At 42.3% G+C, this 12113-nt stretch overlaps 1 protein-coding gene across 2 annotated transcripts in view; it reads left to right on the forward strand.

The window, feature by feature from the left end:
* The window catches only part of FGF12 (fibroblast growth factor 12), a 580565-nt gene that overhangs the window by 208146 nt on the left and 360306 nt on the right, over positions 1–12113 (forward strand). The window contains exon 1 of one of the 2 annotated variants that reach the window (XM_004603001.2): positions 8757–9353. The exons of the other annotated variant lie outside the window; for it this stretch is intronic. Within the exon in view, the coding sequence (XP_004603058.1) occupies positions 9263–9353 (91 nt within the window). The 5' untranslated portion in view covers positions 8757–9262. Of the gene's footprint in view, positions 1–8756; positions 9354–12113 lie in introns of those variants that run through there. 2 annotated transcript variants of the gene reach the window in all.

Consider the following 12113-nt stretch of genomic DNA (forward strand, 5'->3'; position numbering starts at 1 on the left):
AAATTAACAACAACAACAGAAACCACCAACAAACACTCTCCCAATCATGGGCTTCGTGTTAACACCTCTTCCTAGGCCTGCGCACTTCCTCAGCTGGAGGTGTCAGTGACGACAGGAAGCAGGTGGAAGAAGATTTTACCTTCAAAAAAGATAAAACTTCTTTTCTGAGTATAAGAACCCCAGATGTTAATACCTTCAAATTTTAGGATGTACCTTTAAGACAGAAATTTCTACTTGTGTTTAAGGACTAGATATTAATTTTTTAATTATTCATTTTTCAATGGAATCATCATGAGATACACAGTTTCAAAGTTGTCCATGATTGGGTTTCAGTCATACAATGTTCCAGCATCTACCCCTTCACCTGTGTACACTCCCCCCACCCCCCACACACACACCAGTCACAAGTTCCTGCGCCTCTCACCCATGCTGCCCTGCCTGCCTCCTTGGCAGACACTTTTCTTCTCCCTTTCTCCCCTCTACTTTTTTCTCTGTCTTCACTGCACTCCTTAACCTCCCCCCACCCCGACCCTGTGGCAACCTACCTTTTGGTACACATTTCTATTGTCTATTGTCTCATATTATATACATTTTTTATATCCCTCAAATGAGTACAGTCATTCCATCTCTCTCTCTCTCTCTCTCTCTCTCTCTCTCTCTCTCTCTCTCTCTCTCTCTCTCTCTCTCTCGACTCATTTCACCCAGCATGGTACTCTGTGTCTATCCATGTATAAGCAAATTTCATGACTTCAACTTCCCTAAAGGCTGGCAAGGCATTCCATTGCATAGAAGTGTCATCATTTCTTTCTCCACTCACAGATGATATATTTTAAACATTATTGGCCCCCATAGCCATGTCACCGGAATCTGTGCCAGGCTGTTTTCACTCGGGGCACCCCAGAGGGGTCGGGTGAGAACCCTCTCCGCCCCAAGGGACCCAGCCCCGGCAGCCGACCTCCACTACCCAACCGCCGCCATGCTCCAGGCCACTTTCCAGACCACACCATATTTGATGGAGTTCAGACAGTAAGCAACATAGAGAGTTAGATATATATGTATATATATATGTAAATATGTGTATGTATACATACCTCTTGGAGAGCCTGGCAAGCTACTGAGAGTATTCTGCCTGCATGGGCAGAGCCTGGCAAGCCAACCATGGCATATTCGATATGCCAAAAACAGTAACGATAGGTCTCATTACCCCGACCCTGAAAGATCCTCCAATCGTTGGGAAAGACGAGTAAGGAGAGACTGCTAAAATCTCAGGGCTAGGAGGAATAGAGATGTTACTGGCGCCCGCTCGAGTAAATCGTTGAACAATGGAATGACAGTGATACAGTGATAAAGTGATTATTGTCCAGTAGGTAATTTATACCACATCTTCATAAAACAAAAGCAAAACAAACCAAAATTCTTTTCAGATGTACTAACAAAACAGAACTCTTTGTGGCCGGAATGATAGTGTAGTGGGTAGGGCATTTGCCTTGCGAGAGGTCAACCAGGGTATGATTCCTGGTATGCCATATGATCATCCAAGCACCACCAGGAGTGATTCCTGAGTGCAGAGCCAGGAGTAACCAACCCCTGAGCATCATAGGGTGTGATCTCAAAAGCCACAAAACAAACCCCCAACCCCCCAAAAAACCCCAGAACTCTTTAAATGTACTAGTCTGTTATAGATCTGGCTGGGATAGGGAGGTGGTGGGAGAAGTTTGGGAGTTTTTCTTTGTGGAGAGTCTTTTAGTGCTATAATTGTTTCAAACACTAATCTTTCCTTCTACTCCAGAACCACAATAGTTTGTTGCCACAATTCTCCCCAAAAATACTTGAAGTCAAAGAAATACAGAACTCTGTTGATGACACTTATAGATGGTAACAAGTCAAACTAGAATTGGACCTTGGAATATACAGCTGTGAAGCCTTGAGTGTTTCCTACGAGTTTAACAATCATAATCTTAAGCACCTAGAACTTTTATTTAAATAAGGAAGGTAATTAAAGTGGAAAAAAAAGGATCAGCATCTGGAAAAAAATGTAGCTACATATCATCTTATTGAAGTTTTAATTATTTTTCTTACAGAGTTTTAAAAAGGGTTATAAGGTGTCAAAAATGTGCCCATTCAGAGTATACATGTGAGTAGTTTTTGTATTTTGATAAGAGAATGCAGTCATATTATTTAATTCTAAAACACTTTTTTTTTTCTTTTTGGGTCACACCCAGCGATGCACATGGGTTACTCCTGGCTCATGCACTCAGGAATTACTCCTGGCAGTGCTCGAGGGACCATATGGGATGCTGGGATTCTAACCGAGGTCTGCCGCAATAATTCTAGAGCACTTTTTAATCAGCCCCAAAGATACTTTAAACACATTGGCAGGGATTTTTTGCTTGTTTGTATTTTTGTTTTGTTTGGGGACCACAGCTGGTGATATCAGGGGTTACTCCTGGTTCTGCACTCAGGAATTATTCCAGGCAGTGCTGGGGGACCAATATGGGATGCTGGGAATCTAACCAGTAGGCCTCAGATTGGCTTCCTGCAAGGCAAGTGCCCTACCTGCAGTGCTATCTCTCTAGCAGTCAGTTCTAAACTAGTTTAGATGTAGCAAAGGCTTTCTGAAAGATCTTTGGGCATGTAATTTTAAATTTGAAAAAGAGTGAATGTTTCAGATTTCTGACACTCAGGACTTATTGTTTTTAATTTTTTTGAACGCATTCCTTTATGTTAGAAGTTCGGGCTCATCAATACCAAAACTTTTTGCTTCCAACACTACTATGTTAGGCAATCTGGCTGATTCCCAGGACATTCACATTCTACCTTGCTTTGACTTGAAAATGACATTCCTAAATCTAGTGTCTCCTTTCAGATTTTTTTCTCTCCTTCTCTCTCTCTCTCTCTCTCTCTCTGCATTTTAATCATGTTTAGCATTAATGCTTTCTAACTTTAGTTGAAATACACAACTTTTTTAAAATATATTATTTACTTTAAAGAGGCTATTACCAACTTTTAATGAAAAGAAGTCCAAATCAGTCACCCATTCTCTCTTCTGAAGCTCCCCAATTCTCTCTAAGATATATTTGATGTTAGTTTTTGGTTTACTCTTTGAGATGATATCAATGAATTTATGAAAATAAATATAGGCATTCATTCTTTATCTTAAAAATTATAGCATACTCTACTATTTTTATGAGCTTATTATACTTAGCAATACATTTCAGAGCTTTATTTATATCAGTGCATATCCATTCATTGAACTGTATCCTGATTAGATAATGAGTTTTAACTATTAAGTTAATGTTGCTCCTTGAAATAGATAATGTAGCCCTCTTGGGTTGACTTCATATTTTCCACAATAAACAACTTATACTCGGATATCTTAAAATAAAATCACTTTCCTTCTATTTGATTCAGATAGTTTATCATTCTCTTCCTTATAGATGATGTTCTCTGTATTTAGTCAAAACAACAGCTATTAGTGTTATTAGAAGAGAATGGAAAATGTCCAACTCAAACAGAAAATGCTTAAGTGCTATTTGTTTGAAGATTGTAGATAAATATGGAGAGACAGGCAGAAAAATCAGAGAAAACCTGACTTAACGAGGTTTTTATCAGAAAATAAACTCAAAATGGCATTAGTCTCCTACCCTCCACCCTTTTTTTCTTGAAGCTAGTAAGGTAAGATGTACTTATGGTAAATGAGAATTAGCATCCTTTAGTTAATGGTGATGACCATTGGACAGATTAGAGGTAAAAATAGAGCATGGATTATGGATGCTTTTTCTTTTCAAAACCAGGGTTTGTTCTTAGGTCAAGGCAGTTCTTTTTATTTATACCACTAAGTAGGCTATAACATTTACTCAGCATCGGACAATTGTACATTCGAATGTGAGGCAGCTGTTTACTTCTCCTCAAAAGATAGAGTGAATTCTTCCTTTATTTAAACCTCCACTGAGTTTTGCCAGTGCTCTCCATACTGCAAAGCTGTCTTTTACCTACATTTTATCTTACTTGCTTTACACATCTTTCATCCTTTGCTAGCCTTAAAAAGAAGGTAATTTCTAAATATTTGGGAGGAGGTGAATGGACGAGTGGCTGGATTAAAACTTACCTTGAAACCTCATACCTTTTTTCAGTGACATGATTTTTTTTTCTTTTTTTGCACCCAGCAATGCACAGGGGTTACTCCTGGCTCTGCACTCAGGAATTACTTTTGGCGGTGCTCAGGAACCATATGGGATTCTGGGAATCGAACTTGGGTCAGCCATGTGCAAGGCAAATACCCTATCTGCTATGCTATTGCTCCAGCCTCGTGGCATGATTTTTTAATTCCTATCTCAATGTGTATTACAATTTAATTTAATTTGCTTTCCATGCACTTTTTGATATTAGACTTTATAAAGAGATTTTGTTTTCTACCAATGAAAAAAATAATAGGGACAGGCAATTACTCCCTCAATAAGCTCTCGAACATATGGAAAAATGTTCTAATTCTCTCGCAATTAGACATGCAAGTTGAAGTGACATTATAATCAAATTGACAGAAATGAAAAGGTATAATAAGATGTTCTGATAATGAGACTATAGGAAAACAAGCCGTTTCATATATTATTGGAAAGAATTTAAAATTACAAACCTTCTGAAGAGAAATTTGATTGTTTCTAACCAAACTAAGACTACCTACGCACTTATGTTTGATCAAATGTTAAAAGAATTTATTGTGAAGGTACACATCCAACAATGTAAAAAATAGTGCAAGTGATATTAATGGGGCATTTTTTGTGATAGCAAAATATTGAAAATATTATTAAAAAGAGAATCTGTTCACTTCTGCAAAAGAAGCATAGGTTTTTTTATTTTCTTTTACCCAATCTTGTCATCAACTTATTCTTTAAAAACTAATCTTTTTCATTGGAGAATAAGTAAAAATATCATTTTCCAAAGGGACTTAAGTTACTTATTTTCTTTGCTATACTTCAGGGTGTTTTACCTTCTGTTTATAAATTAGCTAAATTCACTTATCATTACTTGTATTCCATACTGATGAGTTTTAATGATTTAATTAAGTTAATTTTAATTACTGATTGGTATAACAAATATTGGTGTGGTCCTAGGACTTAAACTTTTATTTGTTTTAGAGAGTGTCTTTCTACAGCTACAGAGGGTCACCCAAGCTTCACGGGGCAGTGCTCAAGAGGTCACTGCACTAATGTGGAACTCAACTCCCATCAGACGTGCTCCAGCCCTTAATCTAGCAAATTGGCTTTATAAAACCCAACTCTTTTTCTCTTTTAGAAAAAAAATAGGTTTTCTTTTATCCTTCCTAGTCTATTCCTCTTGCACTATCTTTCTCATTTCCCCCTTACTCACCTCCTAAGGTAACTGTTCTAAATTTCTAATTATCTACACTTATTTTTGTTGTTGTTTTCGGGGCACTCCTGTCTGTGCTGATGGTATCCTCCTGGCCTTGTGCTCAGGGATCCCTTTTGGCAGACTCTGGGAACCGTATAAAGTGCTGGGGATCAAATCCAGGTTGTCTACATACAAGGCAAATGTCCTACCTGCTCTATTGTTGCTCCTGTCCATTTATTTGGTCTTGTTTTCAAATGTTGGGGGTATATAAAAATGCATGTACCTTACATATTGCATATTCACCAAAATATTTTGTTTTGTTTTGTTTTATTTGGGGGGGGGGGCACACCCAGCATTGCTAGGGCTTATTTCTGGCTCTGTACTCAGGGATCATTCCTGGTGGGCCCATGGTCCGAGGCATGCAAGGCAAAAGCCCTAATGACTGTAGGCTATACTATAGACTCCATCCGATCCAAAATGCTTTTTTAAAATGATTTGGCTGCTGTGGAATTATATGTCATCTTAGGATTTGGCATTAATAATCATGTATATTAAATCCTAATAAAGGTAAGAATCTTTATTTTAAATTTAAAAAGTTGTGTGTGGTAGGATGGGGGTTGAGGATAAGTTTTTGTTGGTGCTCAGGGCTTAATCTGGGCTCTGTGCTAACGGATCACTCCTGAAAGTTAAAAAGTTAAACCCAGGTCAGCTCTTTGGTGTGTGTGTGTGTGTGTGTGTGTGTGTGTGTGTGTGTGTGTGTGTGTGTGTGTAAGGTAAATGCCCTTAACCCCTATACTATCTCGTCAGACTCTTGAACCACTTTGTTTTTAGTCTGTATTAAAATTCTTATTAATTCCTTTTATAACTAATCAAAGTATTTGAGACTTCAATGACAACACAAGTTCTATAAACATGACCCCTAACATACTGTCAGTTCCTTAAAATTTTTCTTTGAGATGAATATATTTGCGATGATACAATTCCTTTGAGAAGTATGCACTTGAACATCACATGAATAACCACAGCAACCATTTAAGCAAGATGCCAGGTCATGTGCATATATATTATAACAGGGTGGGTTTTCCTTTCTTGCCTTTTGAACAGTTTTGAATCCAGTCCGGGAGACAGAAGATTTTCATATAATCCATTCTGTAATCAAATACAAGAGCCCTGATGTTAGAGCATGAAGGAGCACCTTGTACCCAAGGAAGTTGGTTTTAGCATTTTTTCTTACACAGACAGATAATTAGAATCTTCAGAGCACTTTAACTTGCTTCACCTCATTTAATTCTGGCAAGAGTCTTGCCAGGTAGAGGTTCATCATAGATATGAAATTTGATGCTTGGGAGGTCTTGTGTGTTTTTAAATCACACACGAGCCTGCTTATTCTGTTCCAGATCTTCACATGTTATTCCTCTGCTATCTTTCAAGCAAAACATTTCCTTTAAAGAAATGTTTCTGAAAATTGGGTTCCAGAGCAGGAGAGATATATGGAAAGCTCTCTGACTCCATGGCAGCATGAAGGACTATTTTTAGATGTTTTCCTTTTGATAATTGTCTCAACCTCCATGGGGGAATTTCTCTGGGTAGAATCCCCAGATGAACCAAGTTTCTCACTAATTCCCGCGGAGACCGGAAAGAAGAAGGGCACTGCTCAGATTGTCTGGGGGCCTCAGAGCATCCCCAGTGACGACAATGCAGTGGCTTTAGTAAAATCTTCTAGGTCCTGAGGACACACGTGGCTCTGACCATACCCCACTGCCCTGGCAAAAGGACTTATGCATCTCATATCTGAAGACAGGCTTAGCTGGACCCGTCTTCTTGAGTCTTGAAACTGCTTCATGTGATCTTCCTGGTGTTTAATTCTAAAATGAATTAAGAGGACATGGAGTCAGGGCTGACTGTGGGCTCAAGAGGCTTTGAATGTTCAGACTTTCTTCCACCAACTTTGAGAGGTAATGAGTCTTCTGAAAGTAACCCCCACACGAAACTTCAGGTTTCTACTTCAAACTTTGGAAAAAGCACGAAAACACACAAACATGGTGTCTGAGAGAGAGGCCATGATTAAACTCTTTTGTAGAGATAAGGAACCTGAGGCACAGAGGTTAAATGATTTACTTAAGGTCATGTAAAGACTGAGAATTTGACTTTAGAGTGTTTTACTGAATTGCTGTGTTCTTTAGGGTCCTTTCATGTCTTAAGATTCTGGGTAAAGGGGCCGTCGGGGAGTGTAGTACAGCAGGTAGGGTGCTTGCCTTGCATGTGACCCACCTGGACTTGGTTCCTCAGCGCTCCCCAGGGTCCCAGAACACCACCAGACCATCCGAGTGACGTAAGGGAGTGATGTACAGGCAGGAGCAATTCCTGAGTACTGCTGGGAGTAGCCCTACTCTCAAACAAAAGAAAACAAAACAAAACAAAACAGGTCTGGGCACTGGGTAAAGGCTTCCCCAAAGGCACTGACAGTCTCTGGAAACAGACAAGTGAACAAACAAGCAAACGAGAAAGGGGAGATAGAAGGGTGGGAAAACGGAGGAGGGAGTCAGGGGAGCAAGAAGTTATGATAAGAGGAAGGAAGGAAGGGGGGCATGGAAGGGAAGGAGAAGGAAGGGAAGAAGAGGGAAAGAAAGGAGGGAAAGGAAGAAGAAAGGGAGGAGGGAAAAACAGGGAGGAAAGGAGGCAGGGGGGAAATTTGCTAAAGAGGTCGCTGATTGAAAAAAAACAAACAAACAATCCAACCAGGTCCTTTAGAATCGCCTGAGCTTACCGGGAATTTTTGGTGTTGGTGGGCAGAGACACTATCTACTAGAATATCACCCCTGAGCGATTTTAAAATTTCCCGCCTCCTCTGCCTCTCCTCCCCGCACCCCTAGCCTCCCCTTCTGGCCTCCCCCCCACCCCCCGTCACGTCCCCCCCGCACCTGCCTTCTCACTGCACCTGCGCTAAGCATTTCCCGGAGCCCGCGGCCGAGCGGCACCGCGACAAACAATCACAAACAAAGCCGCCGGGGGCCGCTTTCCCGCAGCGGCGTTTTTTCCGTGGAGGCAAAAGTGTCGCCTCGGGTGGAAAGTGACTTATCCAAGGTCACCGAGCCCGGACCAGGAAACATTCAGGTGTCCCGGACCACCCCTCACCCCCGCCCCATCCCCACCCGTTTCGCGCTCCGCCCACGCCTAGACACACCTTCTCTCTCCCTCCCGCTCCGCACCCCCCGGGGCTTTCTCCAGCGCCGCGTCCCCGCCTCCCCGTCCCCTCCCCCTCCCCCGGGTCCCCGAGGTGGCCTCCGGGGTCCGGCCCTTCCTGCGGGCGCTTCCCTTCCGCCCGATTCCCACGGCCGCTCGCCCTTGGCCGGCGCGCAGCCCGCAGGAGCGCTGCAGCCGCGGAGCCGCCGCGCGGGACCGCGGGGGGGACCTCGCCGGGGGTGCGGGCGCCCGGGACGCCGAGGATCGGAACCGCAGGAGGGTGGGGGGGGGTCCCGAGCATCCCGTGCCCCCCGCCAGCCGCCCTCTCGTCGCCAGGCAGCGGCGAGAGGTCACCCACCCGTCGTGACGTCCGCTGCCCGCCGCCTCCGGCCCGCCGCGAGTCCCCAGGTGTCCCGTCCGAGCCCCCTGGGGTGTGGCCGCGCCTCGGCGGTCCCGGGGGGCTGCCCCCCAGCGGAGCCGCGCTTCCTCTTCTGCTCCCCGCACCCCCCCGCACCCCATCCCCACCCCTGCGGCGGCGGCGGCGGCGGCGGCGGCGGCCGCGCTCCTGCCCCGCGCCCGGGCTCCCGGCGGCTCCATGTGCAAAGTGCTCGGCGCCCGGGACCCGCGCGCCATGGACTCGGGACCCCGCCGGCCCGCCGCGGCCGCCTCTTGGTTGGACCATTAGCGGAGGTGGGCGGGGAGTTGAGCCACCCCACACTCGCGCCTCTCCATGAAGATTCTTGAGCTTTCTTTGAAGAAAGGAGTGCATATGCTGCAGTGTCTCTGTGGAACGAGCCTGAGGTCCAGCAACAGCCTAAGTGGTGAGAAAAATGTTCTTTTCCCCACGCCCGGGATCACTGCAAATGCTCCCCCTCCTCCCCTTCCTCCTCCTCCCTCTCCTCTTGGTCGTCGTCGTCCTCCTCCTCCTTTTCCTCCGGGTCCCCAGTTTCCGCGCCCTGAGTGGTGGAAGGAGGACGCGCTGCCTTACTTGGGTCACACCGGCCTGACGCCCGATCTGGCTTTGCGTGGTTTTATTTCATTTTATTTTATTTTGCATTGTTTCTGTGTGTTTGTCTAACACTCCTGAAGTCAGGGGCACTTTAGGCAAGGTTTCAGCGCGGGCCGGGCGCCGGGAAGTGGAGCCCGTGGGTCTCTTTTTCCTGGGGTGCTCCAAGTGACCTCCTTTCGCACTTGCGCGCGCCTCTCGCCTTGTGACTTGCGAGGGCGGCGTGCGACCGGGAGTGGCTGCGTGTCTGCGCCGGGAAGTTGCTTTTGCCTTCGGCCGGAGAGGGGACTTTTAAAACAGGTGGCTGCAGACGCGGGTCCCTTTTATTTTTCTTGGCCCTGGCTGACAGGTAGGCACCTGGCCAGGATCCGCAGGGTGTGCGTCTGTGCCCTGGAGATCTAGCGGTTTCTGTCCGAGGTGCTGGAACAGAAGCCAATTAGTCTTGGGTGTAACCAATCAGGTCCCCGAGGAAAGGCTCCGGAAGGGAAGGCAAGTCAGCCAGGCTCCTTTAATGACCTGCGATACTGAGAAAAAACGGTCACAAGTTTTAATGAAAAAAAAAAAAAAGTCCAAGCTGAAACCAAGTAAGTGGAGTTCATTTCTGCGAAAGCCTTGCAAGGGTTCAGCTGAAGCATATTTTCCACTGTACAGCTCTATTGTTGTTAAGTGTAAGTTCTCTTCGAAGCCGTTGTGCCTATTAATATAGCGGATTCTAACCCATCTTTTAGTTGTTTTTGGTTTACTCTTTAAAACGTGGGTGTAGATTGTGAAGATAGGAAAGGAGATCCTATTATCTAATCAAGTAACTCTTTGGTAAAACAGTTTTAATCTCTAAATTCCAAATAATTTTAAGGTTCAGAAGTTTAGTAATAGTTTTAGTGGGTTTCATGTTTAAAACTTCTTATGCTATTTTGGATGATCTGATTCATTTTTTTTCTGTACCTATTTTCACTCTGTTCTACAGCTTTGAGAATTATATTTGGGAAGATGAGACTATTTAAAGATTTCATTCATCCTTTCTAAAACTTTGGCTTTCTGGTTAGGACTGTCTCGGTGAAAAATAAGCTATTTAAAATAGCTTAGTTAGATAATTTACATATGTGACTTACGAAAACATACACCTTTGAAATGAAATAACTATGAGCTCTATTTTTGCTTCTGTTCAATTAAGAAGGTAATTTGCACATTTGGCGCTAGGATTTTACGTGCTATAAGATATCAAGTCACTACAATATAAACTAACATGTATATGTATTTGTATTTCAATATGTATTTCAGTCAATGGAGGTGTATGTTAATATCACTTTAAATTTCTTCATCTACATTAAATGAAACATGTCAAGGTTATTACTTATATATGTTTGCTAGATTTCAAGAATGTGAGATGGATAAAAGATAGAGTACTTCCTCATGGAAATCTAGATATTTTATTAACCAACATGAAGAATCAGTTCCCAAATATTAACAAAAAGAAGAGATCACATGTGATGGGATAGCATAGATTGTTGAAAGATCATAAAACTTAGAGTCAGAGGGCCTCAAACAAATAGTTCAGCCTCAAACAAATCACCGAGAATATTTAAAACTCAATATTTTTATTAAAGTGGAAATAAATGATAGATTTAGCTTAATTTTTCTATCTTATTTAATCCTAGTTGTGGTATGTGCTCTGATAAAAACTATTGGACTTATTTTAACTATGCATTTTACTTGTGGAATATTTGGTTATTTATGGGAACTATCACTAGAGTTAGTCTACAAAATGGTATAGTCACAAATAGTGATAATGGTTTGTTCACACCTTTTCACAAAGGTAATACATAGGGAGCTCCTAAGAGACTGTTTCTGGAAACAACATTACATTACTATTGTTTAAATTCTGGCTTTTCATATTATAGATAACTTGCATGACCTTGTTGTTTCTCAATTTATACATAAATGTAAATTAGTATGTTAATTTTATCTACCTCATTGGTTGTTGAGAAGATTAAATGAATTAATAATAGAGATTTATTTAACTCTCAGTATATTCCAGGCATATAAATTAATAATTAAAATATATTTTAAGCATTATTGGGTCTCTTTTTAAAGTGGTTTATTTCGTGCAATTCATAGCACTAGCTTATGTGCATTAAAATTCAGGTAAAATTGTTAGTTATATTTTCCTGGAACACATTTATAACATTTGAACTGGAAAGCACTATTTTAATTTTTTACTTGGTTAAATAGAAGTATGATACTATGGATGGCATCATGGGGTACGATATTATGGCATCATGGAGTAAAATAAATTTGTGCCAGTTACTTTTCCATTATTTTATGGTTGTGGGAAGAGAGACCATAGGAAAGAGGTGACATCATTTGTTATAAGGTGTTAAGAGTACAGTGCATACCCAAGTGTCTGAAGTCCTGGGTTCAAACCCCAGCATAGAAATAAATGTTGTTTTTTAGTATTTTAATGGCTGTTTTTCTGGAACTATAAACTACTCAAATAGTGTGGGGTTTGTGTTTGTGTGTGTGTGTGGAGTGGTGTGGTGGTGTTTGGGCCACACCAAACTGTGTTTAAGGCTTACTT

This window comes from Sorex araneus, chromosome 2, assembly GCF_027595985.1.
Source record: "Sorex araneus isolate mSorAra2 chromosome 2, mSorAra2.pri, whole genome shotgun sequence".
NCBI classification, from domain to species: domain Eukaryota; kingdom Metazoa; phylum Chordata; class Mammalia; order Eulipotyphla; family Soricidae; genus Sorex; species Sorex araneus.